At 45.5% G+C, this 27,722-nt stretch overlaps 1 protein-coding gene and 1 non-coding gene across 2 annotated transcripts; one reads left to right on the forward strand and one right to left on the reverse strand.

Annotated features, from left to right (window-relative positions):
* Positions 1 to 204: 204 nt before the first annotated feature.
* On the forward strand, positions 205 to 16,002 carry Usp18 (ubiquitin specific peptidase 18). Its single transcript, XM_051155282.1, has 10 exons — positions 205 to 442; positions 1,577 to 1,673; positions 2,688 to 2,833; positions 11,011 to 11,090; positions 11,332 to 11,478; positions 11,991 to 12,086; positions 12,480 to 12,647; positions 13,663 to 13,794; positions 14,186 to 14,235; positions 15,769 to 16,002. Exons 1-10 carry the CDS (start codon positions 295 to 297, stop codon positions 15,812 to 15,814), a joined length of 1,110 nt encoding a protein of 369 aa, XP_051011239.1. The 5' UTR covers positions 205 to 294; the 3' UTR covers positions 15,815 to 16,002.
* Positions 7,179 to 7,310, reverse strand: LOC127197778 (small nucleolar RNA SNORA17). The gene has a single exon (XR_007831744.1). It is a non-coding gene; the product is annotated as a small nucleolar RNA SNORA17 (small nucleolar RNA).
* Positions 16,003 to 27,722: the final 11,720 nt, after the last annotated feature.

Genomic DNA, 27,722 nt, shown 5'->3' on the forward strand with positions numbered 1-27,722 from the left:
GAGGAAGTGTTTATACACTGCAGTCCATGCCGATGAAGGGGAAACGAAAAGGTAGAAGAAGGGCTGCATTGCCATCAATTCCCGCTGTAGAGCTGTCTAAGCGGGCCTTCCTCCAGCAACAGTGAGGGCTGGCGGCATGGATTCGTTCCCAGTCTTACGGCTGCCTGTGGCTTTGTGTTTCCACAGAGGATCCATTGGCTCCAGCTTGTGTGGACTCTCCCTGGAGGCTAAGTCCTGGAATTCTGACCTCCAGTCTGGCAGTCCCAGCCTCCGGGGGTTTGGACGTGATCACTCATGGGCAAGGGGTTTGGGATCCTGAGGAAACCCTGCCAGTCGGTTGCGACTGAGCCTCAGCAGCACTCAGAACTGGAGGAAGAGAAAAACATGAAGAGGAAGAAAGAGCTGTCGGGAGAACATGGCAGCGCCTGGGACAGCCCTTATGGTCATTAGCGCCCTCCCACCCTCGCTTATCGCTGTGTAGAGATGCTTTGCTCACACTGCATTTTTGGAAGTGGCGCGTGTGCGCTCTGCCACTCCGTTGACTTTCGTGTGCTTAGGGAAGGTGCCCCCCAATGATTCGGGAGCTGAAATCCATTGCCTCTGAAATCATGTGCTTTGTCCTGTCTCAGAAGCTCTTTGCCCAGGACCCTGAGATTTGGGATAGTCTCTTGCTTTTCAGACTCTCACCTTCTGGGGTCAGCTGAGCCTGTGGTTGGGGTGGGACAGGAGGTTGCTTGCTGATGTGTCACAGACATATTGTTTTTGCTTTTCTCATGTCTTTGAAAGTTGTGGCCACCTCTTGAGGTAAGTTTAGGGCTGGTGGGGTCTTCCCCACAGCCCTATCACTATCCTCTGTTTCTTCTTTTTCTTCTTCTTCTTCTTCTTCTTCTTCTTCTTCTTCTTCTTCTTCTTCTTCTTCTTCTTCTTCTTCTTCTTTCTTCTCTTCTCTTTTCTTCTTTCTTTCTTCTTCTCTTCTTCTTCTTCTTCTTCTTCTTCTATTCTCCTTATTGTTTTTGCTTGTTTGTTTGTTTTTGAGACAGAGTTTCTCTGTGTAGCCCTGACTGTCCTGGCTCTTACTCTGTAGAGCAGCCTGGCCTCTAACTCAGAGATCTGCCTACCTCTGCCTCTCTGAGTGCTGCGATTAAAGGCGTGCACCACCACTGCCCAGCAGTGTCCTCCATTTCTGTGGTGAGGACCAACTCCTCTCCTGGAGCGCACTGTAGACCAGAGTCCGTGTTTTCCCTGAGCCATGCTGACCACAGTGGTTCTGACTCAGCATTGCAGAGTGCGAGGAGGGAGCAGCTCCCCTCAGCTGCCCCCATGGGCTCTCAGTGTTTCTTAGTGTGACGTCACTCTTACTAGTGCATTGCTAAGTCTTGCTTTGCCATTTATGCTTTTTCAAAGCCTGACGACTGATTGCCCTTTCCCAGATTGCTTGCAAGCTCCCTGGCGAACTCTTGGTGTCTGTGAGAGCATTTCTCAGGATTTTATGTTTTTAGTAGAACCCCAGAAAAATGCTTGAGTTCTGTTCCATGTTGTGTCTTGCCTTCAGTGCTTATCTCTCTTCACTTTCTAGGTCTGGTTGGTTTACACAACATCGGACAGACCTGTTGCCTTAACTCCTTGATTCAGGTGTTCATGATGAACGTGGACTTCAGGAAGATACTGAAGAGGTAACAGCTATGACTCATGTTCATATCCTTTATGTTTTACACTATTTGATTATTCACAGTGACCTTGACTTTTATAAGTCTTCATTCCAGAGATGCCTGACATAAGATCTTTTCTTGTGTATTTTGTACTGCAAGTTTGCATCACTTATGAAGTTTAAAAATATATAACAGTCTTGCCCCCCACCTCCATTTGGTTTCAGGTTGGGTGGCTCATTGCTGCTCTATAAAATTTTTTTAAAAATTATTATTTAGTTGTTTTATGCATGTGGGCAGTTTGCCTGCATCTATCTCTGTGCACCACATGTGTGTCCACAGAGGCCAGAGAAGGGAATTGGTTCCCATGGAACTCTGAGCCACCATGTAGGTGCTGGAACGTGAACCCGGGAACTGTGGAGAAGCATTTTTAACTGCTGAGCCATCTCTCTAGGCCCCAACTGTGCTTTTAAATAGACTCCTCAGATACTTTTGAAGTGCAACCATGGGTGACACTCACTGGTTTAGAGTTGGGACCGGACTAACATCAGAGGAAGTCAGTGGTCTAATGTAAGTGGACAGATGCAGCCATTTTATCGATGGCTTTATTTGGCCCCGTGCTTTCTCCCTTTTCCTCATCCACAAAGCAAGGGAGAGTCGCCTCTAACTAAGTGAACCCTGGCAAAACCACATTGCCCTTTCTTCCCAGGACCTAATTCGTTATTTGGTTTTGTAGTGTGAAGTAGCTCAGGTTGCACGTTTACCTGCTTGCTCAGGTGTAGGCCCAGAACGCATTGGCCTTAGCATGATGGCTGAGTCTGGTTGGGGTGGGGCTGTGCTCATCCCCCTCTTAGTATGGTATTCTGTACATGCCAGTGCCTAAGTCACCTGCGTACGCGCATAAATCTACCCATTTCCACCATTGGAACTTAAATCCGGTGGCCTGGATGCTGAAAGTCTTTGCAGCTCTTACAGTGGTTTCAGTGTGCCCGCGCCCGAAGAGCGATGGGTATGAGCCACCTGGCTGATCTTACTTGGCAGGATAACCGTGCCACGGGAGGCAGATGAGCAGAAGAGAAGTGTCCCCTTTCAGCTGCTCTTGTTGCTGGAGAAGATGCAGAATAGCCGACAGAAAGCAGTGCTGCCCATGGACCTTGCTTGCTGCCTTCAGAAGTACAATGTGCCGTGTAAGAGCCGTTGCATCCCTCGCCTGCCCATGGATACCCAGTGGGGGTGGGGAGCTTTAGGGAAAAAGCAAGGGAGGGGGCTGATGGGCAATGGACGGGCAAGTGGACTCTAGGTGGTGTGGAGCTCACTGTTTTGCAATGGCTTTAAAAAGACGAGCAGGGCACCTGTCCATTTTCAAGGTGCAGTGCATGACTTGATACATTTCTGCAATGTCTGGGTGGTTGGCACATTGTTCTCTATAAACACTCATTTCTCCATGTTGCCTGTAGCCAAGTGTACCTTTGCCAAAACACAGAGCTATCCTCCCTGTTGCCCTTTGCCCTGGTTAGCTTCTAACTGTCAACTCGACACAGCCAATAATCACCTGATAAGGAAGTCTCATGGAGGGATTGCTCAGATTAGACTGGTGTGTAGCTGTGTCTGGACATGACTGTGTAGAGTGTTAATTGACATAGGAGGGCTCAGCACACTGTGGCCCAGACACATCCCTGGACAGGTGGTCCCAGGCTGTATAAGAAAGTCAATTGAAGCCAGGCATGATGGCACAGGCCTTTAATCCCAGCACTGAGAGGCAGAGGCAGGTGGATCTCTGTGAGTTTGAGGCCAGCCTGGTCTACAAAATGAGTATAGGACAGACAAACTCTGTCTCGAAAAACCAAAAAAGAAGAAAAGCCGGGCGTGGTGGCGCACGCCTTTAATCCCAGCACTCGGGAGGCAGAGGCAGGTGTATCTCTGTGAGTTCGAGGCCAGCCTGGTCTACAAAGTGAGTCCAGGATGGCCAAGGCTACACAGAGAAACCCTGTCTCGAAAAACCAAAAAAAAAAAAAAAAAAAAAAAAAAGAAAGAAAATGAAAAGAATGAAAGAAAGTCAGTTGAGCATGAGCTGGAGAACAAGCCAGCGAGCAGCATTTCTCCATGGTTTCTCTTTCATGTTCCTGTTAGAGTTTCCTGCCTCCATGTTACTGATGGACTTGTGACCTCAAAGTGTACCCCAGATAAACCTTTCCCTCCTCTAAGCTGCTTTTGTCACCGTATTTTATCACAGCCACAGAATGGAACTAGAAGGTCTTTCCTTCGGAGGTTCTAACTCAGCAGGCTTGACTTTGGATTCTTCTCTTCTAGTCCTTTATAAAATATGCAATAAACTGAATGAACTACATTACAGCAGAATGCTTTTTCCTTACTCGGTTTTGATTTGGAATGTTCTGTAAATGTGTGTTGAATCCACTTGGGGTATAGTATTGCTTAACTCATTGTTGGTTGTAAGAAAGTTTAAAACTTTGTTTATTATTGTTATCTTACATATGTGCTGTGCTGTGTGTGTGTGTGTGTGTGTGTGTGTGTGTGTGTGTGTGTGTAGTGAGGGTGCATCTATACCACAGCTTGTGTTTAGCGGTCAGAGAAGAACTGTGTGGAGTTGATGCCTTCCTTCCACTGTGGGTTTTAGGTGTTGCACCCAGGTCTGAGGAGCAAAGTGTTTGTTCTGTGGTGAGCCATCTCACCAGCACTGTTGTTGTTGTTGTTGTTGTTGTTTTGTTTTGGTTCAGATGATTTTTCCATTGTTGAAAATGGGGGTATTGAAGCACCCAACTATTATTATTTTGGAATCCATCTCTGTGTTTAGACCTAGGAATATTTGCCTTATGTAACTGGGTGCTTCCGTTTTGGAAGTGTGTATGTTTACAATTGTTAAATCTTTCTGTTGAATTGATTGCTTTCTTATTACTCTCGGACCTCTCTGTCTCCTTTTACACAGCATTGGAATTTTAAGTTTACTTTGCTGGTACAAGTATAGCTGCTGCCAGCTGCCTTTGGTTTTGATTTTCTTGTACCCTTTTCAGCCTTTTACTTTCATTCTGTGTGTCTTTACCAGTAAAATGATTTTCTTGTAGACATCATTGAGTTTTGGTTTTTGATGTGTCAGTGGGGGACTGGTTTACATGAACTATTACCACTGATAAATGAGGCATGCCCTTGTAATGATGTAAAATTTTAGTATTTGTTTTGGATAATTCCATGTTTTTTTCCCTTTCCTCCCTCTCGTCTTCCCTCTCCCACTCATCTGTATCCCCTCCTCTTCCTCTTCTTCATCTTTTCTTCACTTCAAGCTCACTATGTAGCTGGTTGACATTGACCTCCTGGTCCCCTAGCCTCTGCTCCCTGCTTCCTAGGCTTAAGGCATGTGCCACCACCCTCAGCATCTTTCTTTTTTCTTGTACATCTTTATGAATAGTTTTTTTTTTTATGTATAGAAGGTACACTGTCTTGCCTGTCTTGTACTTTTATAGGCATTTCTAATGGGGCAAATCTGGTGAAGAATTTCTTAGGTTTTTGTTTTTATTGGAAAAATTTTATTTTTCTTTCTTTTTTTTGAGGGACACACACACACACACACGCACACACGCATGCACGCACATACTTCGTTGGCTTAAAAAAAACCTTTTTATTGGTTCTTTGTGAATTTGACATAATGTACCCTAATCCCACTCATCTCTCCCTCTCCTCATACCTGCCCTCCACCCTTGAAACCTTCCCAACAACAGAGAAAAAATATCTCATTGTGGAAGCTGCAGTGTGTCCCACTGTGTGCCACAGTATATATACCCTTTTGTCCACACTTCTTTGTTTGCAAATGTTTATTGCAGCAATTCATTGGTCTGATATGAGGCCTCTGGATTCTGATACAGTATCAAAACTGGAATCTCACTGGCACTCCTCTTGGATATTCGGTTGTTGCCCTGTGTCATGGAGACCTCATAGTTTTGGATCTGTAGTAGGACTACACTCCATGCACTCCAGTAGTTCATCAATGGGTGCATGTTTTGTAGGCCAATTCAAAGCTCTGGATCTAGTTCTGAGAGGTATCTGAGTTGGTCAGCCTGCTGGATCTCACACTTTCACACTCATAGGGCTGGCTCACCTGCAACCCCTGAAACTAGGGCTAGCTGTGCCCTGCTGCCCAGATGAAGTGCAGGGCCTGTTCTTCTGAGAGTTGCAGCCTGTGAGGGATATGGCCCATTCTCTCACTCTCATGATCCCAGGTGCCATAGGTGTCCAGGGGTGAAGGAGGAGAGGAGGCCGCTTCTCCCTCATCTGTGCCACCACACAACAGACAAAAGGCAGGGATAGCTCTTCTGTGCTCACACCTTTGGGGCTGGCTCATCTACAGTCTCCACATCCAGGGCCAGTTCTATTATGCTGCCCAGGTGAGGTGTGGGCTTGCTCTCTTGAGTGCTGCAGCAGGTGAGGGGCAGGGCCGGCTCTCCTGAGTGCTGCAGCAGGTGAGAGGCAGGGCCGGCTCTCCTGAGGTCTGCAGTAGGTGAGGGGCAGGGCCGGCTCTCCTGAGGTCTGCAGTAGGTGAGGGGCAGGGCCGGCTCTCCTGAGGTCTGCAGTAGGTGAGGGGCAGGGCCGGCTCCCTGAGTGCTGCAGCAGGTGAGGGGCAGGGCCGGCTCTCCTGAGTGCTGCAGCAGGTGAGGGGCAGGGCCGGCTCTCCTGAGTGCTGCAGCAGGTGAGGGGCAGGGACAGCTCTCCTGAGTGCTGCAGCAGGTGAGGGGCAGGGCCAGCTCTCCTGAGTGCTGCAGTGGGTGAGGGGCAGAACCAGATCTCCTGAGTGATGCAGCAGGTGAGGGGCAGGACCAGCTCTTCTGAGTGCTGCAGCAGGTGAGGGGCAAGACCAGATCTCCTGAGTACTGCAGCAGGTGAGGGGCAGGACCACATCTCCTGAGTGCTGCAGCAGAGTCAGATCTTCTGCTTGCCATAGGCGGTAAGTGGTGAGGATGGGAGAATGGCATCTCTCCCTTGTCCACGATGCTTCACAGCAGACAAGTTGTGAGGCCAGCCTCTCATGCTCACACCCTCGAGGGTGGCTCACCTGTGCCCTGGCATCAGGGACAGCTCTATTGTGCTGCTCAGATGAGGTGTAGGGCACACTCTCCCAAGTGCTGCAGCTACCCAAGGGTGGGGTCAGCACTCTTGCTCTCACACCACCAGGGTCAGCTCTCCCATGATATCCATAGGAAGGGTGGTGCCAGTGCTGCATAGCCCTCAGACATCAACATGTCATCTTGGGCATGGGCTGTTCCTCTAGGCCTGGACAGTGGACTAGTGGTCATCTGAGTCTAGCTTCCTGTCTGGACCCAATGGTTTGAATCTGGTGGTCATCTTGGGCTTGCTTCTTACCTGGGCCATCTAAGTGGTCTTGTGGGAGGGTCTATCTCAGGATCACTCCTGCCTGGAGCCCATGGTCCCAGCCAGGGTTCTTCTAGTCACTGGCTTGCTTCCCACCCTGGGAACATGTCCTAACCTGTTCAATGCTGGACTGGTGGTCATCGACTCAGGTCAGGGAGTGTTAGGCTACAAATCCTTTAGATGTTCAGAGGTCAGAATGCTGAGTGTAAATATTGCCTGTCTCTTCTCTGCCGTCTACTGACACACATGCGACACAGCAGCCACACCTGCAACACCTCTAAGGGCACACTGGTTGGTATTTTTTGTTTTTGTTGTTCAGGATTTTGTATATCTCATGCCACTCTTGTCTTTAAAAGGGTCTTTTCTAACTAAATCTATTAGGAGGCTTTTGAGCTTCCTGGACTTGGATGTCTATATTTGCCATGATTTGGAAAGTTGTCATTGATTAATTCAGTAGGTTTTCTGTGCCTTTATCATCTCTCTTTCTCTCTCTTTTTAAAAGAGTTGCATATTTATTATTTTTACAGTATTCTATCGGCATTTATGTCTGTAGCCAGAAGAGGGCACCAGATCTCATTATAGATGGTTGTGAGCCACCATCTGGCTGCTGGGAATTGAACTCAAGATCTTTGGGAGAACAGGCAGTGTTCTTAACCTCGAAGTCATCTCTCCAGCTCTACCATCTCCTCTCACAGTACTTGTATTATAAGTGTTTTGGTAATTAATTTCATGCAGTATGTTCCCTAGACCTTGATTTTTTGTTTTTTGTAATTTATTTTTCATTTTTCTGATTAGGTTATTTCAAAAGATCTGACTTCATGCTTGGAGAACTTCCTCTGCCTGACCAACACTGGGGAGGACCTCTTTTGTGTTATTGTTTAATTTAAACTTATTGAAGTCATTAGTGCCATGATTTTTAAATTATCTCTATGTATGCTGATTTTTTTTCACTCATATAACAGTTTTCCTTTTTAACTTGATTGATGTTTTCATTTTCTGGTATCTCATTAAATTAGTTTTCTTTCTTTCTTCCTTTCTTTCTTTTTCTTTTTCTTTTTCTTTTCTTTTCTTTTTTTTTCTTTTTTCTTTTCTTTTCTTTTTTTTTTTTTTTTTTTTTTTTTTTGTTTTTTTTTTTTTGAGACAGGATTTATCTGTGTAGCAGCCCTGGCTGTCCTGGAACTCGCTCTGTAGACCAAACTGGCTTCAAACTCATAGAGATTCACCTGCCTCTGCCCCCCAAGTACTGGGATTAAAGGCATGCGCCACCACCACCTGGCTTTCTTTTGTGGTCTGTTGCTAGAAAGTAGTTATTGTGTTCCTTTGGAGATGCTAGGATGCATAGTTTCTTGTGGTTCTTTAAAAAAATTCAGAATTTGACTTATTAAAAATATTTTTTATGATTATGGGTATTTTGCCTGCATATATCTCAGTGTATCAGGTGTGGTCCTGGTGCCCTTGGAGGCCACAAGAGGTTGTTGGATCTGTAACTAGAGTTACAGACAAAGGTTACATGCCATGTTGGTCCTGGGGATTAAACTCAGGCCCTCTGGAAAAGCAGCCAGTGTTTCTGTTGGTATTTGAATATTCTTAATTTGCTGCAAATCTTGGGGAAAGAGCTCAGATTTCCTTCACACAGTGTGATATTAAGTTTGGGTTTGACATATATGATCTTTTAAAAAATTTATTTTAAGAATTATTTATTTATATGTTTATTATTTTACGTATACGCATGCAGGTCTACGAGGGCCGCAGAGTGTTTGATGTGGCAAATGCAGAGGGCAGGGAATAGCTTCTGGGAATAGTCTCTGGACACAGTGGGTGCCAATGTTCAGATTAAAACCCTCAGGCTTGTTCAGAAAGTGCTTTTGCTTTTGTTTACCCTCTATTTTTTATTTTTATTTTGTGATCATTTAATTACTTTTTATGAAGAATTAGACTCCTAGAAGCTGTCTTCTTAACCATCTCATTTCCTAGTCTCACTTTTCTTTAGCTTCCCATAGTGCTCTGTGCACCCTAGGGGTGTTCAAATTATGGCTGGTTGGAACCTGTCCTCCATTAGAACATGGCTTCTCAGGGACATGCATTTCCTTTAGTACTCCAGAGTGTGAGCTATATAGTGGGGATAGGCAAATATCCTTGCATTCTGTAGATGCCTGGGGACTCTTGGCTCTGGGATGACTGCAGACAGCAGCCATCCCAGTTTCATTTCTGTTCCTGTGATAAAATACCCTGAAGAAAAGCAACTTGGGGAGAAAGGGTTTCCTTTAGCTCATAAGTCCAGTGTGGTGCAGTCTGCCACAGCAGGAGAGTCAGAATGGGGGTGGGGACTTGGAACAGTGGGGCAAATCACACCCACAGTCACGCTAAGATGGAACGCGTGCCCACACGCCTCTAAAACATAGATTACTCTATTTTCATACAGCCTAGGACCCAAACACGGGAATAGTGTAGCCCACAGTGATCTGGGTCTTTCCGTGTCAGTTAACACAGCACAACCCCTGCAGATATGTCCACAGGCCAACTTCATCTGCACAGCCCCCCGCCCGGCTGAGACACTCTTACCAGGCGTTTTTCAAGTGTGTCAAGTGGACAATTAAGACTGACCATCACAGGAGCTGGAGAGCTGCCTCAGTGGTTAGAGCTCATGCTGCCCCTGCAAAGGACCTGGGTTTAGTTCTTACGACCCATGGGCTAGTTCACAACCATTTGTAACTCCACTTCCAGGGGATTGGATGCCCTCTTCTGACCTTCAAGGCATGCACACAGTACACATACATACATACATACATACATACATACATGCATGCAAAACATATATGCATATAAAATAAATAAATCTAAACAAAACTGATCATTACAGAACCATACATAATCCAATTTTCCTTATGTCAGGATTAGCTCTGAGACAGGAAACCATCTTCATATAATTCCCTGGGTAAATCAATTTTAATCATCTGGTAGGCTATTTTTTTTTAACTTGGGGTTCATTATATAGATTAATTAATATATTTTATTAACATATAATGTTCATATTCATCATTGAAGGCTTGATGTGCATAGACGCAAATGAGAGTGACAGAGATTTTGCCTCCAGGGAACGTACAGTTTAGAAGCAGGACAGATCAAAAATCAAATGGAAGAAAAATGACTGTCAAGTTTATGTTGAGATATGTATCATTAAGGGAAGGCAGTGATAGCTGGGCGTGGTGGCGCATGTCTTTAATCCCAGCACTCGGGAGGCAGAGGCAGGCAGATTGCTGTGAGTTCGAGGCCAGCCTGGTCTACAGAGTGAGTCCAGGACAGCCAAGGCTACACAGAGAAACCCTGTCTCAAAAACTAAAAAAAAAAAAAAAAAAAAAAAAAAAGGAAGGCAGTGATGCTATAACGGAAGATGGAAGATGCGACATGTTCTCAGAAACTGCCTTGGCCTGAAATGTCTTCACATTTTGGTGCAGATTTGCCCTTTTATGAAATAGTCTGAAGTTTGTTTCTCACCTTTTCTCACTTCACACGTTGGCCCAACACCATTAAAGTCAGTTGTGTCTGTTCACAATTTCAGACCTACTCACACTACAGGGAGACAGTTCCCTGTAAAGCTCCTGCTTGTCTTGCCCGGGATCATCTAACATGGAGTTGTTCTTTTCTCTTCGCTCCTTTATTCTGGCAACTTTGGGGAAACCTGGTCAGATTAGGCAGAGACCCGCTTTTAGTGAAGTGAATAAAAGTTGCCAGCAGGGGCGGAGGAGTCCAGTCATGTAGTACCTGCTGGGCAGAAAAAGGGGTGAAAATAGTTGCTATCTGTCGTTCAGAGTTCTAGGAGAAACTCTTAAACAAAGAGTCAACGCCGAGCTTATTTTTTATTGAGTCTTCTTGAAAGTGAGGGAATGCTGGGAAAGGACAGAGTGGCGAGTGATCTCGTGCCTGGTGTCCGGCCGGCTCTACAAGGGCGTGCGATGTCTCCTTGCTAACTGTGCTTCCCTCCGACCAGTGTCCGTCCAGCACGATGCTGCTCATCTCTACCTTACAATCTGGAACCTGACTAAGGACCAGATCACGGACGTGGACTTGGTAAGGGCGGGGATCTGGAGAAGTCAGTGCCGTGAGATGTGGGACCTGCTTGTGGGACCTGCTCCGCTATTGTGGGCACTGTTAGCGAGGAATAAGTCAATGCTCCGCCCCTGTAGCTCCCTGGGTGGTTTCTTCATGTGGAGGGGAAGCAAAATTTTGTGTCGGCCATTTCTGAACTTCTGTTTAGAAACCACCTATCCAGGCTCCTGGGTCATCTTAACATCTCACTCTCTACTTGCAGGCCGAGCAGCTGCAGGCCCTGTTCACAATCTGGACCAAGGAGTCCCTGATTTGCGGGGGCTGTGAGGCGGAGAGGAGCAGAAGGAGCAAGCTGCTCACCCTCTCTCTTCCTCTCTTTGATATGGACTCCAAGCCCCTGAAAACGCTGGTGAGAGACGTCTTGTTGGTGATGTTGGGTATCCTGAGGTAGCCATTTTCCCCTTGCGTCTGTCACCCACCCTTGGAGTTTTAAAAGCAACTTGTGGGCTGGCAAGATGATGTAGCAAGTGAAGGGCCTTGCTGCCACGTTATGACCTGAGTTTGATCCCCGGGTCCTACACATATGTGCCTTGGCATGTGTGGGCCTCTCTACCACCACCACCACCACAACAAAATGCAACACAATTTTTAAAAAATGACCTGTGTTTCCCCTGTAATACCCGGGGCCAATCCCTCCCCTGCCTCCCGGTTTCCTCTCGTTCTTCCCCTGGCAAGTCCCCTCCAGCTCCGTTCCTCTGCCAGTGGGTACTTTCTGAAATTCTGCTCTGTGTATCACATGTGTCCACTCAGGGGAAAGGGGACTAAAGGGTAGCTCAGGCTTCCACTAGGAGAGGGAGGGGGCTGCTTTTTGAGACAGGAAACACCAATGCTGCCTTGTATTTGTTCTCTTGGCTGGGGCAGGAGGATGCCTTGCGCTGTTTCTTCCAGCCCAAAGAGTTAGCAAGCTCAGACAAGTGCTTCTGTGAGAGCTGTGGGAAGACAACACCTTGGACACAGGTACTCTTTAAACCCAGACTCTTCGCTGATCTGGGATTGCCCGGTGGGGTTCCTGACAAGCCTTTTCAGATCCTTTAAGGGCATCTCCTAACCTAATGGCTGACATAGGGAATCTGGGTCCAGCCAGTACCTGGCACCCTAGGACTCCTGTTTTGCATAACTTCAGACGTAGCATCTCAGATTTCATCACCAAAAGGGACAGGAAGAGCCTTTTAGGGACAAGAAAGGATGATGGTTCAAGAGCAGCGGGTAGGGCTTTCCTCTCCGGCTTAGGCTGGGGTCCTCTGCCTGAGCAGAGACCTTCTGTGCAGATGTGTGGTGGGTGACACTCAGTCTCTGTGAGTCCAAAAGGTGCCTAAGGACTTCATCTTCATGCTGACTTTGCCTTTTCAGGCTCTGGAACTGACTCATTTGCCCCAAACCTTGACCATCCAGCTCATGAGATTCTTCACCAGGAACTCACAAACGGAAAAGATCTGCCACTCCGTGTGTTTCCCCCAGAGCTTGGATTTCAGTCAGGTTCTGTCAACTGAGAAAGACTTCGGTGATACCCAGGGACAGGTGAGGCCTGCCTTCCATCCTTCATGCATAACAGTAGACTCTGTGGCCATCTGAGGTAGCCATCCATCCCCATCAGGGGCTGGACCCACTCACTCATAAGTGCTCTAGTTGTGAGTAGTGAGTCCATGTCAGAGATGGGCCCATAACTCAGCAGACTGTGAGGTGACACGGACCAGCATCATGTAAGCCAAACACATCCTGGGTCAGGCCCTCATCCAGGTACCCGGGCCCCCCATTTGGCCATCTTTGGTATAAACAACAGTGGAGAACCGACCACAACTTGGTATGATTCACAAAAGCACATACCTATTCCAGGCTTCTTTCTGCTTTTCTTCTTTAAAAATGAAATTTAAAAAGTGAGTTGTATTTATTTGTTTGTTAGTGTGTGTGTATGGCATGAGTGGGGGTCAGAGGGCAACTTGTGGGAGTCAACTCTCTCCTTCCACCACCTGGGTCCCGAGGTCACCAGTCTTTGAGGCAGTCACCCTTACCTGCTGAGCCATCTTGCCAGCCCAAGGCAGCCTTTCTTTCTTAAGCAATCTGTAATGATCAAACCTATGTAGTTCTGAAGCGATGCTGGGCCATCTCCCCACTGTCACGGCAGGCCTTCGCCTTTGCTTTTAAAGATTCCGAAAGCTTCCTTTTTCTAAGGACTGGGCTTTATGTAAATGCCTCGGAGCATTTAGAAAAAGGACCTGCAATTTGGTACTTCCCATTTGAAATGGCACTTGGAATACTCACAGACACCTAAACTAATGCAAAGTTTCAGGTTCTTAGAACCAACTAAACTTTCGTATTGAATAGCCAGAGTCTGCTCTGAGGATAATAATATCAAAGTAGTCACTTGTTGAACCATATTTCATCAGAGGAAAATTTAATTCAATTGTCCCAAGTTAATAACATCTTAGGAGAGTCTGTATGGTGGGGGGGGGGGGGGGGAAGACTGTCTCTTCTTTGTAGGTTTGAAGTGGGAAATGCGACATTTGCAAGTGTCTCTGCGTTTGTCTCTCTCCAGTCTGAAGTACACTATGAACTCTTTGCCGTGATTGCTCATGTCGGGATGGCTGACTTCGGTCATTACTGTGCCTACATCCGGAATCCTGTGGATGGGAAATGGTTCTGCTTCAACGATTCACACGTTTGTTGGGTGAGAAACATCAGCCACATTGCTACTCGCCCCAGATTAGGTACCTCTAATAAATCTGGGACCGCGGGCTACCTGAGTCCTCACCCCGAAGACTGTGGTCCTGTCCTCTGAATGGAGGCATTTTTAACGAAGTGCAAAGTCCCCCCCCCCCCCCCCCCACTTGAAAACTGCATTTGGTTTATAACTACACTGCGAGCTCAGTGCCCCGGGCACTTCAGACTCGGTGGGAAACTTCTTTAAAGCCAGAGTTGTGACTCTTGGATAGGCATAACCAGGCTTAAAGAGAGGAACGGATTTCACTGGGGTGGGGGAGGGTGAGTTACAGTGCCGTGCGGTCTCGGGGACACTGCACACGGAGTTGTGTGCTGACTTTTTCCTTCTGTGCTTCCAGGTCACCTGGGAGGACGTTCAGTGTACCTATGGGAATCACAGATATCGGTGGTAAGAGGACGGGGGTCTTGTAACCCTAGGAGCTCACTCTGAATTCTTGGCTGTGTGAAACTCATAATGGCTCTGGTGTTTCTTACATTCTGATGACTCCCCTGAGACCAACTAGTCAGCGTTATCTGTGACTACCCGTCCCACTACATCATGCTTTTCTCGATACTGAGATTTCAGTAGTGCCTGTGGACTCGTAGTGGAATCCAAACGCTGTGTCTGCCATTTTTCTTCCTAGTTGCAAAGTCAGCCTCAGGTTTTGTTACCCATGGCCTTTTGCTGCTGCGCAAAGCCTTTACAGGTCAACCAAGGCAGGTGTGTGTGTGTGTGTGTGTGTGTGTGTGTGTGTGTGTGTGTGTGTGTGTGAGGGGGTCTCAACGCTGTCTCTGCATCTTGAGAGTGCCTCCCCGACAACAAAACCCATCTCTTAATTGCTTGCTTATATAACTTTCTTTCACTTTTCATATGTACTCTTTGAGGGGGAAAGGCTGACCCTTTTCATTTATGTATGCTTAGCATTTAGTGAAACATCAACAAGTACCTCTTAAAACCAATTGCTATGGGGGGGGGAGCTGGAGAGAAAAAGAAAAAGCTGGATGAAGATAGATAAAAGAGTCTCCATCAAGCTTTCCCAGCTTCCCTCCGCCCCCCCCCCCCCCCCCCCCCCCCCCCCAGTCTGGGAACAAGGACGAACATGAAAGGTGATCAGAGATGGTTCTCAGCTCAGAGTCAGGCTTGACCACAGGAAAAAGAGAGAAGCAGAGAAACCCTGTCTCAAAAAACCAAAAGAGAAAAATAGATGCGATTGGTTTGAAATCCCCCTTCAACCTACTTGCCAGCCTTCTCTCTTCCTTTCAAGTGTCACTCTTCTCGACGCCAGATCTTTGCTTCTGATTGTTGCTGGTGCCTTCCTGGTTTAGAGCAGGAACTGGCTGACTCTCTGTAAAGAGTGAGGAGGTTGTCAGCTCCGTGGAACACAACTCCCTGCAACACAACTCCCTGCGGCGCAGCTCTGTGGCTCCCCCACCCCCCACCCCACCCCCACCCCTGTAGCGCAGAGAAGGCAGCACACAATACACGAGCGACTGATTAATTTTATTTATTTTTGGTTTTTCGAGACAGGGTTTCTCTGTGTAGCCTTGGCTGTCCTGGACTCACTTTGTAGACCAGGCTGGCCTCGAACTCACAGTGATCCGCCTGACTCTGCCTCCCGAGTGCTGGGATTAAAAACGTACGCCATCACGCCTGGCTGAGCGACTGATTTAAATCACTTCTGTGGTTGAATCCATTTGCAGAAACAGAGTTGCACGTATTTTGTGGTCCCACAGGTTTTCACTATCTGATTTAGATGCACCTCACAGCTCCTCACTCAGGTAGCCATTTTGCCCTCTGGGGGAATGAACACACAAGTGGGTCACTGACCTGTGTGTCAGCTGCTTGACCTAAGAGCCAGGAGGTTTACTGATGCCCACTGTACCACGGTTTCACTCTGGATGCTTCGTTTCTCTGTGCTGACATGTGCTCTTTGCTTTCTAGGCGGGAAACTGCTTACCTCTTGGTTTACATGAGGACTGGACCCTGATGGGGATACAGACGCCTTCAGAGAGTGATAGGTTCTTCTCTCCTTTCCTAGTCCCACGTCTGCTCCATCTTCAATGAGAATCATAATTTAAAAACCATAATTAAACCTTATTTATAAGCAAGAGTTATTATTGCCATGGCTTAGATGCAGTTTGTCTCCCAGAAGTTCACACATGGAAGGCTTGGTCCTCAGTATGGCAGTGTTTAGGTGGTAGAACTCTTAAGAGTCAGGGCCCAATGGAAGGCAATTGGTCTTCTGTGCCCTAACAGTTCCCTTCCTGTTCCCTCTACCATGATATGATGCAATCAGGGCGTCCACAATATGATGCCAGTGCCGTGCTGGTTGGATCCTCCAACCTTCAGGATTCTGAGTCAAATAAATGCTATTGCACACTATTCTGCCTCAGGTATTTTGTTATAGTAACAGGAAACACATGGATGTAATTGTTGAAAAGACTCAGCAATGACCCCACATAGGTCTAGCTAGACCAGTTGGAATGGATGATTTCGCCAGTGGATCTGGCTAGATCGTGGTTCCCCATTGTGGCCTTCGGTATAGCACATGACCTGTCCAGTTGGGAAGCTGTGAGAATCCAGGCATTGTTAGGTAGGAATCAGCGGTAGGAGGAGGAACTGGAGTGCCAATGGGCCGTGGAGGGCAGCATTTTAGTGTTTCACAGCTATTGTGACTGGACTGGTATGCACTGGCTAACTAGCAGACCAACTTAAAAGTATTATTGCTATTATTATCATTATTAGTTATAGAATGATTATTATTACATATTCATATTTAAATATATTATTTATATATATTTATTTAACATATAATAATAACTATTAGTGTGTGTCTGTTTGTGTGTGCCATGGCATACATATGGAAATCAGTTCTCTCATCCCATTGTAGGATCCAAGGATTGAACTCAGGTGGTCATATTTGCTGTATAAGAAGCCATTCTACCCTCTCAGCAATCTCATTGACCTTTGCCCTGACTTTTTTTTTTTAACTTCTTTATTTTTCTTTTATGAGTGTGAGTGTTTTGTCTGCATGCTTCCCTGTACATCACACTTGTGAAATACCTGTGGAGGCCACAAGAGGGCGTTGGATCCTCTGGAACTGGAACATTGGTCCCTGGACTCAAACCCAGATGCTAAGGAAAACAGCCAGTGCTCCTAACTGCTGACCCACCCCTCCAGCCCCTCAGCCCTGACTTTAGTCTATTACACACTTACTTGGGAAATATAAAGTGGTCACCCAGTCTCTATGGGGTAGCCATGTTACTTTTGCACAATCATGACCAAAACACCCGAGAGAGCAACCGGAAGGAGGAAGGGCCGATTTTGACTGGCCGCTTCGGAGGGTACATGGTCGCTTAGCCCTGTGCACATCACGGCAGTGCAAGTGTAGTGGAAGTAGGTTCCTCACCCCACAGTGGACAGGAAGGAGGGAGAACTTTAGAGCAAGGAAGAGAGTGAGGGTGGCAGGAGGAGAGAAAGGGCCTGAGAACCATTCTGAAGTCTCCATGTCAGCTTGTGCTTCAAGGGCCACGCACATCCTCCCCAGAGTCGCCCTGTAGGCAGTGTAACCTTGCTTGCTACATACCGCTTGGCCTCACAGAACTCTCTGGGACCTAGTATAAGCCTTTAGGACTCCACTGTTCTTGCCTTCTGCATGTACCAGGCTGGAGAGATGGCTCAGAGCTTAGGAACATGTACTGCTGTCGCAGAGGACCTGAATTCAGTTCCCAGCACCGCTGTTGGGTGGTTCACAACCACAAGTCACTCCTTCCCCCAGGAGTCTGGAGCCCTCTTCTGGTCTCTTTGGGCAAAGGTAGTTAGCCTGGTAAGGATTCACATTTCCTGAATGTTCCCTCTCACTCTCCACTGATTAGCCTCCTAGCACGTCAGGTTGTGAAGTTGACCTACCACAAATAGGAGGAGATGCAGACACTACCTACACTAGGGATAAAAGACAGAAGTCATCTTGGCCAAGTGCACTTGCTAGGCCAGTTTGGGTCTGGGCACATTCAACAAAAACAACAATAACAACAACAACAACAACAACAACAACAACAACAACAACAACAACAACAGTTCTTTTGACCTAATTTTGCTTTGTTTGTCTAAAAACCAAGAATAATCTTTGTTTCTAAAAGCTGTAAAATGAAATAAACCCTTTCTTCTTCCCCAAATTGATTTGGTCATGGTGTTTTATCACAGCAACAGAAAAGTGAGTAATACAGCAGTTGGGTACCACAGAGTGGTCTGTTGCTGTGATAATGTTACAGTGCTAGGCTTTAGAGGAATGTTGGACTAGAAAAACAGCTGAATGCTGCAAGTGGGACTTAAGGGCCATTGTTTTTTGAGGATGTGGATGTTTTACCACATGGGCTGCTCAAAACTCTCTGATTCCCAGGCAGGAGGCAGGGAAAAGATGAGGAGCAGGCTGGGTGGCCACCAATATCCTTTGATGTGAGTCTCATTTCCCTAGGTGAGAAATTCAGGGACCCAGAAGTCTGTCAAATAGAGTCTTTTTTTTTTTTTTTTTTTTTAGACAAAGTTTCTCTGTGTAGCCTTGGCTGTCCTAGACTCGCTTTGTAGACCAGGCTGGCCTCGAACTCACAGTGATCTGCCTGCCTCTGCCTCCCGAGTGCTGGGATTAAAGGCGTGTGCCACCACGCCCGGCTATCAAATAGAGTCTTACAGAGTGCCTCAGTAGCTGCCTGTCAGGGCTTCTGTGGGCTCTGTGGCTTGAGCAGCAGCTGCCTCCAACTTCACACTCTTTTTAAAAATATAATTTTATTTTATATTTTACTTATATATATATTTATATTGTTACACATACAAACAATAAACTACATACAGCAAGAAGGGCCATGAAACAATTAGGAGTTATATAAATGTTACATTCATAGTGTTATGCCTCTTTGTACTTGGCAACCTTGGAGAAAACATCTTTCTTATCTTGGTGAGTCTGTAATTCTGAATGTAAATCAATATCTATCTTATCTCATCTATATCAACCCATCTATCTATACCAAAACATCTATCTAAGCTAAAAACATCTTAACCCCTAAACAACTAAGCTTAATTGTAAAGCTAAACAATCTGGTCTTCAGCCACATCAGAGACTTGAGAAGGAATAAAAATTAATTATCTGAGTAAACAGGAAGCACAAGTTAGCAGCTTCCAAAATGAGAAAATGACAGAGACAGTTCGTTGCCTGAACAGTCACCCAAAACTCTCTCCTGGTCCAGCCTCCTGGTCCAGTATATCTGGCAGACATATTTGTGATGCAGGAACTATTGAGGACTTGCTTACCCTGTCTTGGCAGAGTTTGGCCGTCAACTCTGCCTGCGTCCAAGGTTGCCCACTTTTAGGCAGAATTCTGTCTGTAGAAGAAATGAGGGCATTTTCCCCAGTGGCTTGTTTGCCACTTTTGAGGCCATCTCCATCAGGAGGTTCTTGGATGTTCATTCACACTCGTACAGGCTTGACCTGTCTTTTGACCTGCCTGCCTTGTCCTCCTTCTCTCAAAGTCCAAGTTTCCTTCCAAGTTCAGTTTCAAATTTTACAAGACTAAGAAGCCACAACAGGGAACTTTGACTTCTCACTAAGGTATTTAGGTATTAAATCAGCTAATTTTAAAGCATTGTTTATAACAATGTATTATTTCTTAGCAATTATCCTAATGGCAAAATTAGCCAGTTTAACACTGACAAACTGTATATTTCAAATAGACCAAGGCCAAGAAAGCATATTAAAATATTTCTTCATAAGATTGCTTAGCCAAAAAAAAAAAAAAAAAAAATCACATTAGAGTCCAGGCATGGTGGTACACACCTTTTAATCCAGCACTCAGAAGGCAAGAGGATTGCATTAAGCTCAAGAATAGCCTGGTCTACAAAACACAACACAAAACAACAAAGACAAAGTCAATTTAGAGATTTAAAAAAAATTTTTAATAAAAGTACATTTCAGCCGGGCGTGGTGGCACATGCCTTTAATCCCAGCACTCGGGAGGCAGAGGAAGGCGGATCGCTGTGAGTTCGAGGCCAGCCTGGTCTACAAAGTGAGTCCAGGATGGTCAAGGCTACACAGAGAAACCCTGTCTCGAAAAACCAAAAAAAAAAAAAAAAAAAAGTACATTTTAATAATTCAATCAGCTTTTAGATTTACTTATTTTACTTGTATTTAACCTTCATTTATATCTGTGCAGTTCCCCGCACCCACCACCCCGCCCCCGAGTCAGAAGGGGATGTCGGATCCCCTGGAGCTGGAGGTACAGATGTTGTTAGATGTCACGCAGGTTCTGCGAATCCATCAGAGCCCTTTGCAGGATCAGCAAGTGCTCTTAACCACTGAGACAGCTCTCCTGACCACAATCAGCCTTTAGATGGGACAAATTGGTCTCTCTTCTTTTGTTACGACTTACAGGAGTAAATTTTGTTTTGTATTTTTAAAACTTGGTAAAATAAATTCATCCCAATTTAGAGAGCTCAAGCTATGTTCCTTCAGGTACAAAATCCTTTTATTTTTATTTATTATATTTATTTATTTGTGTGTATGTTTGTTTGTTTGTTTTTGAGACAGGGTTTCTCTGTATAACCTTGGCTGTCCTGAACTTACTTTGTAGAACAGGCTGGCCTCGAACTCACAGAGATCTGCCTGCCTCTGCCTCCTGAGTGCTGGGATTGCAGATATGTGTCATCACGCCTGTACTACATACAGAGAAAGCTGGAGAGATGGTCTCTGGCCTCTGTGGGCACCTGTACTCGTGTGCATGTACCCACAGAGACACACACCTATACAAATTAAATATAACAAAAAGAAATCTCTAAAAAGTTATTATTTGTGGAGATTATATGTTCTGTAATTTCCATTGAAAAAGGAAATTTAAGCTGAGTGTGGTAGCACACACCTATAATCACAACACTCAGGAGGCAGAGGAAGGCATATCTCTGTGAGTTCGAGGCCAGCCTGGTCTACAAAGTGAATACAGGACAGCCAAGGCTACACAGAGAAACTCTGGAAAAACAAACAAACAAACAAAAAACCAAAAAAAAAAAAAAAAAAAAAAAGAAAGGAAGACATTTAAGACCTTTGATGTACATGTATCTTAGTCTTCATTAAAGTGGTATATTTATCAGTCATATATTAAAAGAACAAATGATAACTAACAATCTAAAACCAGATTTTTAAAAATGAGTATCATTTAGAGGCATTTTTAATCAACATAAATCATTTTTGTGTGTTTTTAAATTTGATTTTAATTTTACCCAGTTCCTGTAATTTCTGTATTTTCTCTTTATCTCAGTTTCTTGAATTAACATTTGAAAATATCAGGCTCAAACGTTCCATCAGCAAGAAATCTCATAATTAACATTTCCATTAGTTAACGCTTTACATAGGCCAGCCAGAAGTCCAGCTTTCCTTTAGTTTCAAATTCCCTCAATGCTTGCCTTCCAACTGTCTTCTCTTTTAAAGGGCAACCCCTCCATCCAGGCAAAACGAGCTGTTACACAGACACGCTCCAGGGCTTGTTCAACACCAGCTCCCCTCAAGGGAGCACTGAGGTAGCACTTTTCAGAGTTACAGAAATCATGGCTTCCTTATCTCGAATGGGACTACAGAATTAAATGGTCCAAGAGCCCCAAACCCTCTCCCGTCACATGACAAACACCAAGTAGTTCAACGGAACTACAGATTTGTTCAAGAGCGCTTCCAGATTGAGAAAGCTCATCATACAGATGCCAAGGTAGCTCAAACAGTTCAACGAGAGAGCTTCCAGGGACAAACCCGACCCCTCAGTGGCAGTTGTCCACGATGGTTCAGATAGAATCCAAGTTGCTCACAAACCTCTCGAATGTGCAGTACTGTTCCTGCAAAACCAAACCCAAACCCAAACAATCCCAACCCTTCCCCCTCAACAAAACAAACAAACAAACAAACAAACAAGAAAATACAGGAAAGCAAAGCCTGAGGGTGCACGGATTAGGGAGAAACTTTCTCCAAGGATCAGACTTTCAGGATAATCTGAAGCAAATTAGAAGAGGAGATTTATTCAATGTAGATGCAATGAGTAGAGGAGCAAAGAGAGTCAGAGATGCTCCAAGTCCATATTCAGGGTTCTGCAGTGAGGTTAAGACGTAAGGAGAGGCCTAGCATTATGCATATGTGAAAACCCCTTTTTCCCCCCTATTAAAGATAGTTCAAGGGTGCAGTCCATCATGGCAGAAGTCAAGGCTAAAGGAGCGGGAGGCATCTGGTTAAATCAAGAAGCAGGCAGATGATGGGGGCTAGAGAGATGGCTCAGAGATTAAGAGCACCCATTGGGTGCTCTTCCAGAGGACCTGGGTTCAAGTCCCAGCACCCACATGATGGTTCACAATTGTCTGTAACTCCAGGGAGTCCAACACTGACTTCTGGCCTCTGCAGATCCTGCACGCGTGTGATCCGCAGATCTGTAGATGCTACCTGCAGGTGGTCTGCGGACATACATACAAAACACAGAAAATAGTAAAATAAAAATGTAGATAGCCAGGCGTGGTGGCGCACGCCTTTAATCCCAGCACTCGGGAGGCAGAGGCAGGCGGATCGCTGTGAGTTCGAGGCCAGCCTGGTCTACAAAGTGAGTCCAGGATGGCCAAGGCTACACAGAGAAACCCTGTCTCGAAAAACCAAAAAAAAAAAAAAAAAAAAAAAGTAGAAAAGCAGAGAAGGACGAATGCAAACTGATGGTCAGCCCACTCTATTATTTTCTACAAAGTATTTGTTATTATCGTGTGTGGGAGCTCATGTCAGGGAGTGCAGGGTGCTCTCTGGAGTTGCTCACCTTTATGCGGGCTCTAGGGGTTAAACTCAGGTTGTCAGGCTTGCATGGCAAGCTCTTTACCCACTGAACCATCTTGCCAGTTCAGAATCCCAGCTCTTCCTGTTCCGTGTCCAGTTCACATTTCATTTTCACTTTTGAGGCTTTGGTAGTGCCTGCCTATGGTCCAGTAGTCCTATTTACCATGGAGTTTGAGGCAAGATGGTCACATGAACCCAGGATTTGAGGTTACCTAGGTAACAAAGGCCCTCTTGCATCTCCCCTTTAGTAAACCTTTGTTTTCACTCTCATAGGTGTTAGGATTCTGCCCCAATCTGCCTACCTGTGATGTCATTGACTACCTCTACTCAAGATTATAAAAGGACAAACCCTCCTTGTGGCACTCTCTCTCTCTCTCTCTCTCTCTCTCTCTCACACACACACACATACCTCTCTTTCTTCCTCTCTCTCCCTATCTCTCTGTCTCTCTGTTTTTCTCTGAGGTACACCTCCCCCCTTTTCTTATCTCCCGATGCTCATATAATAAAATTCTCTGTATAATATCTATTGCCTGGCATACTATTTTCAATTATTAAAATTAGTGGCCCCTATGGCATGGAACCTGTATGGGGTCATCAGGGAACTGGCAGCTACCTTTGCCATCTCAGTACTTCCCCTGGTTGCTAAAACACTGCACAGCCTGGTCATTGCAGCCTGCTTTACCAACCGCGCCCCTGCACTGGCAGCTGTAGCACCTAGACATCATGGCAGCCCATAGCATTTTCAAATCTGGCCGCCAGTGGTTGCTCACAAGATGTGGCAGACGCCATGTTGGTTTTGGGGTAGAGGAGGTGGAGCTTTTGTCCTCCGTGCCATTTTTGTTAAGGGCAACCACATGTCTAAGCGCCATCTTTGTTTTCAGATATTGTGGATATGCTTGCCAGCCCTGTTCAAATACAGCTTCTGTGTCTTACAATGTTTACCTAATTTTGATTTTTACATTTTCAAGGTTATGTTTTTACTCTGGTTCAAAATATTTTTATTTCTAACTTATGTCTTTACTAATTCCTAGACAAATAAATAAATACTGTTCCTCCTGTCACCAACTGCCCCAGATTCAACTATAGGCTTCCTGGCTAATGGGTTTGATAAGGTTTTTAAAATTACTCTGTAATGTTTTGCTGTATTAACATTCATTTGTTTTGAGAAACTGTAAAATTGTAAAATTATAAAATGTAAGACCTGAGGCTTCTCCCAGTTCTTGTTACTGCTAGCCTCAGGAGTTCCACCCTAGTTCCCAGAATAGCTACATGTGAGCTCCCCACTATCAAAGGTCTCATACAGTTTCCAGTAACTGCCCTAGGGACCCACACCCAAGTCCCCACAAGAGGTCTCCCAACGCCAATGTCCATATGGTCTAACTTGATAAGCAACCCCCCCTGCTTTGTGGTTTTAGCCTTTAAAAACTAGCCTGTAACAGCTACTCAAGGTCCTTCACTTCCCGAGTGCTGAGGGACCCTGACATATCAACAATTGGGACTTCTGATGTGTCAGTAATAAATTTTACCTATATATCCAGCCTGTGTGATTTGAGTGGTCTCTCGCGGCGACCCCCTTCCTGAATTGGACTCTAGGGTCCAACAGTTTATGATGTTAAAACTGCCTTTTAATATATTTAGTCTTATTTTCTAAATGTGTGGTTATTGATCATAGAAAAAACTGTTCTACTCTTTTATGGACTGTGTTATACATAGCTTTAAACTATAAACAAAGTTTGTCTATCTAAATATTCTTAAGATAGACTGCGGTCTCACTGCCATCTTAACTAACAGGCTGAGGATGGTTCATAAATCCCTGTATAGGAACTGGTAAAAATAATTTAAAAATCTGCACAGTCTTAGCTACAGCAAAAACAATGCTTCAGGTCTTAGCCACTACCCTGAGGTAAAAACAAAACAAAACAAAACAAAAAACCCCTAGAAGTCTGCAATGTCCCCTCCTGCTGGGGTCCAACCTGAGCCTGCTCCACCAGGGACTTGTTTCAGATGCATCCAGAATGGGGACACGGGTCCCACAGCTGCCTAAAAGCCACAACATACCCTGCCTGTCAGCAGATCGGCCCATGGATGTCAGAATGCTCACACACAGGCTTGTCCTCTGTGCCCAGCCGCTGGAGGCTCAACCAGCACAAGAGCTGTAGACACTTCCAGCCTTCAAGCTCCTTGACCTGCTGGAGTACAGATGTTTACTAGATTCATCAGCCTCACCAAACTCAGGGTAACTCTACAGGTCTGTTTTAACCTCACACTAGGGCTACATAGTCACTCCTGTCATGGGAGGCTTCAGGTACCTTCCCAGCCCTCTTCATACGCAGGAGACCAAACTTTAGCTGTCAGGTCTAGATAGTCTACCTTGTTATCAGGCTTCCTTTCACCATTTTTTTTTTTTTGAGACAGGGTTTCTCTGTGTAGCCTTGGCTGTCCTGGACTCCCTTTGTAGACCAGGCTGGCCTCGAATTCACAGTGATCTGCCTGCCTCTGCCTCCCGAGTGCTGGGATTAAAGGCGTGCGCCACTACACCTGGCCCTTTCACCATTCTTTTAGCTAAGGGACAGTGACTGCTCACAACAAATTCACCTGTATCTTAAAGCTTCCAAGAAGGTGTTTTATGAACTCTAGAAGGTCTAAGAAGGTGTTTTAAGTTGCTAAATGCAAGTTATGAAAGTCAACATGTCTAAAAGGGTATTTTATTTCTTCCTGTTGCTATGCTATTGTATTAACCATTCAGAGCTTTGATGCCCATCAATGGAGCTCTGATTTATTAGTCTAACTATGGTAAGGCATTCTACTGCACAATCCTATCATATTTCCAAATTCAAGATTTTAAATTTCCTTTTGTCTCTTTCTTAAAACGTCTCTCATTGTGCTAAAATTATATCCCTCCAGTCTTCTAAACAGAGGGAAGAAGCCCCTCTTTCATGATGTGTACTGATGCTAAAAACCAAGATCAAGTACGCCTTTGCCCTTCTGCCATACAGGAGATTTCTGTCCTCCCCGTGTGATCATTCCACAGATGTCAGAAAAGTTCTGTAAGGCTTCTGCCTTTTCTAAGCTCACCTCAGAGTATCTGTGCCTTTTAACATAAGTCCCCCCTGCAATCCCTTGCTGTACGTCTACTAACTACTGCTTGCATGTCTAACAATAGGCATTTCACTGCATATTTCAAACAGTGAAAGTGCTAACATGTCTAAAATTTATTTCCCTTTATGAACTTAAAAGGATTCTTGTAAACTACATAAAATCCACCTCTCAGATCAAATGGTATCCAGATAAGTACTGTCAATCAACAGCCTAAGTTTCCCACCTATCTCCTATCTCTAAGGGTGGGATTCCCGCTCCTTTCTCTGATTTTGGAACTCCCCTAACTACCGTATTGCTACACTCCTGCACCCAGCACCAGCTGATTAAATACATTCTCACTTCCTAGTTGGCATAAAAGATTCCCGTCGTCCAACAGACTGTCCACACCTCTCTGGTTCACTGGGAAAGGAGGTACCCATCCCTGGTCTGCATGACTGGCAGTTCCTTCTCACTGACCTACAGCTAGGACTTTTCCCGCTGGGTGAGGCCACTGACATAGCTCTTTCTCCTCTGCGGCTGCCGTTGCTGCTGCCAACTGCCTGCAGCCGCCGCTGCCACAAAATTCTAGTGCATTGCCCCTCCTAGCTGCAGATGTTCTCAGACCCTGGACAGCAAATGGAACAGTCTGTTCTTTGGGAACCTGGCCAACACTTCAGCCTTTTAACCCCTGTTGCTGCCTTACTGTCAGTAGAAAGTAGTCAAGGACATTGATTACTTCACACCTTATCCGTTTTCAGAAGGCTGAAATGATTTGCTCCAGGCCTGGGACAAACAGCTCCAGCTTCTCCCAGAACTCCTTGGTCCCTATCTGCTGCAGGACATGGCTGACATACCCTGCCTTCTACCCTGAACTTTCAGGACAGAGCTTTTCCTTCCCCTTCGCTATATAATCTAAACATTTTTGTTGCTCTTGCTTCTCTCTCTCTCTCTCTCTCTCTCTCTCTCTCTCTCTTTCTCTCTTTCTCCCTCTCTCTCTTACATGGCAGCCAAGCTCTGCTTCCAATGAACCTACATTTATATGCTTTAACTTACCTTATATGAAAAACAATCCAACATCCTCATTTTTAATTATAGGAAAAGGGAGGAATGTTAGGATGCTCCCCCAGTCTGCCTACCTGTGAGGCCATTGCCTACCTCCCACTGGGCATGGCCCTACCCAAGACTATAAAAGGACAAACCCTCCTCATGGGTCTCTCTCTCTTACCTCTCTCTTTCTTCTTCTCTTTCCCCATCTCTCTGTCTCTCTGTTTCTCTCTGGGGTACCCCTCCCCCTCTCCTTCCCTCTTCATGCTTACATAACAAAACTCTTCATATAATATCTGTTGGCTGGCATCTTATTTTTAATTATTAAAAACAGGGATATAATAACTCTAGACATCCAAAATCAGTGTGGAGAGAGAAACAGCCTTCTCTTAAACATTTACTTAAGAAGTGTTACATTTGTACGTTTGTATGCCATTTCCATTTCTTTGCTTCCTTTCTTCATGTTTTGAGGGAAATGTTCCAGCAGCCTCCAAAAGAGCCCTTTGGTTCCCCCAAGTTTGATGTCTCCAGTGTTGTTTTCTCCTGGAGCTGAAGTCCAGTTGGAAGAAATCATGGTTGAGACCTTATAGAAGTGTCTCTGGATGAGACACAGCACATGTGGGAGATTCTGCAGGACACACAGCCTGCTCTCTCTCTCTCTCTCTCTCTCTCTCTCTCTCTCTCTCTCTCTCTCTCTCTCTCTCTCTCATACACACCAGAGTCCTGTGTATCATGGAGCCAAGGATTTTATGTTACCCGAAATTTTGGGAGTCTTGCCAGAATCATCACAGGTTGCTTGGAAAATTGGGGTTCCCTCTCAGAGTTCTTTGCCTCATTAGTAAAAGAATTTAAGGATGGGCTCAAAAGGGAACTTGAGGGCAATTTAATTAGAGTTTAAAAGAGAACCCAGGCTTTCTGACTCTTTCCTGGCACTCAAG

This window comes from Acomys russatus, chromosome 13, assembly GCF_903995435.1.
Source record: "Acomys russatus chromosome 13, mAcoRus1.1, whole genome shotgun sequence".
NCBI classification, from domain to species: Eukaryota; Metazoa; Chordata; class Mammalia; order Rodentia; family Muridae; genus Acomys; species Acomys russatus.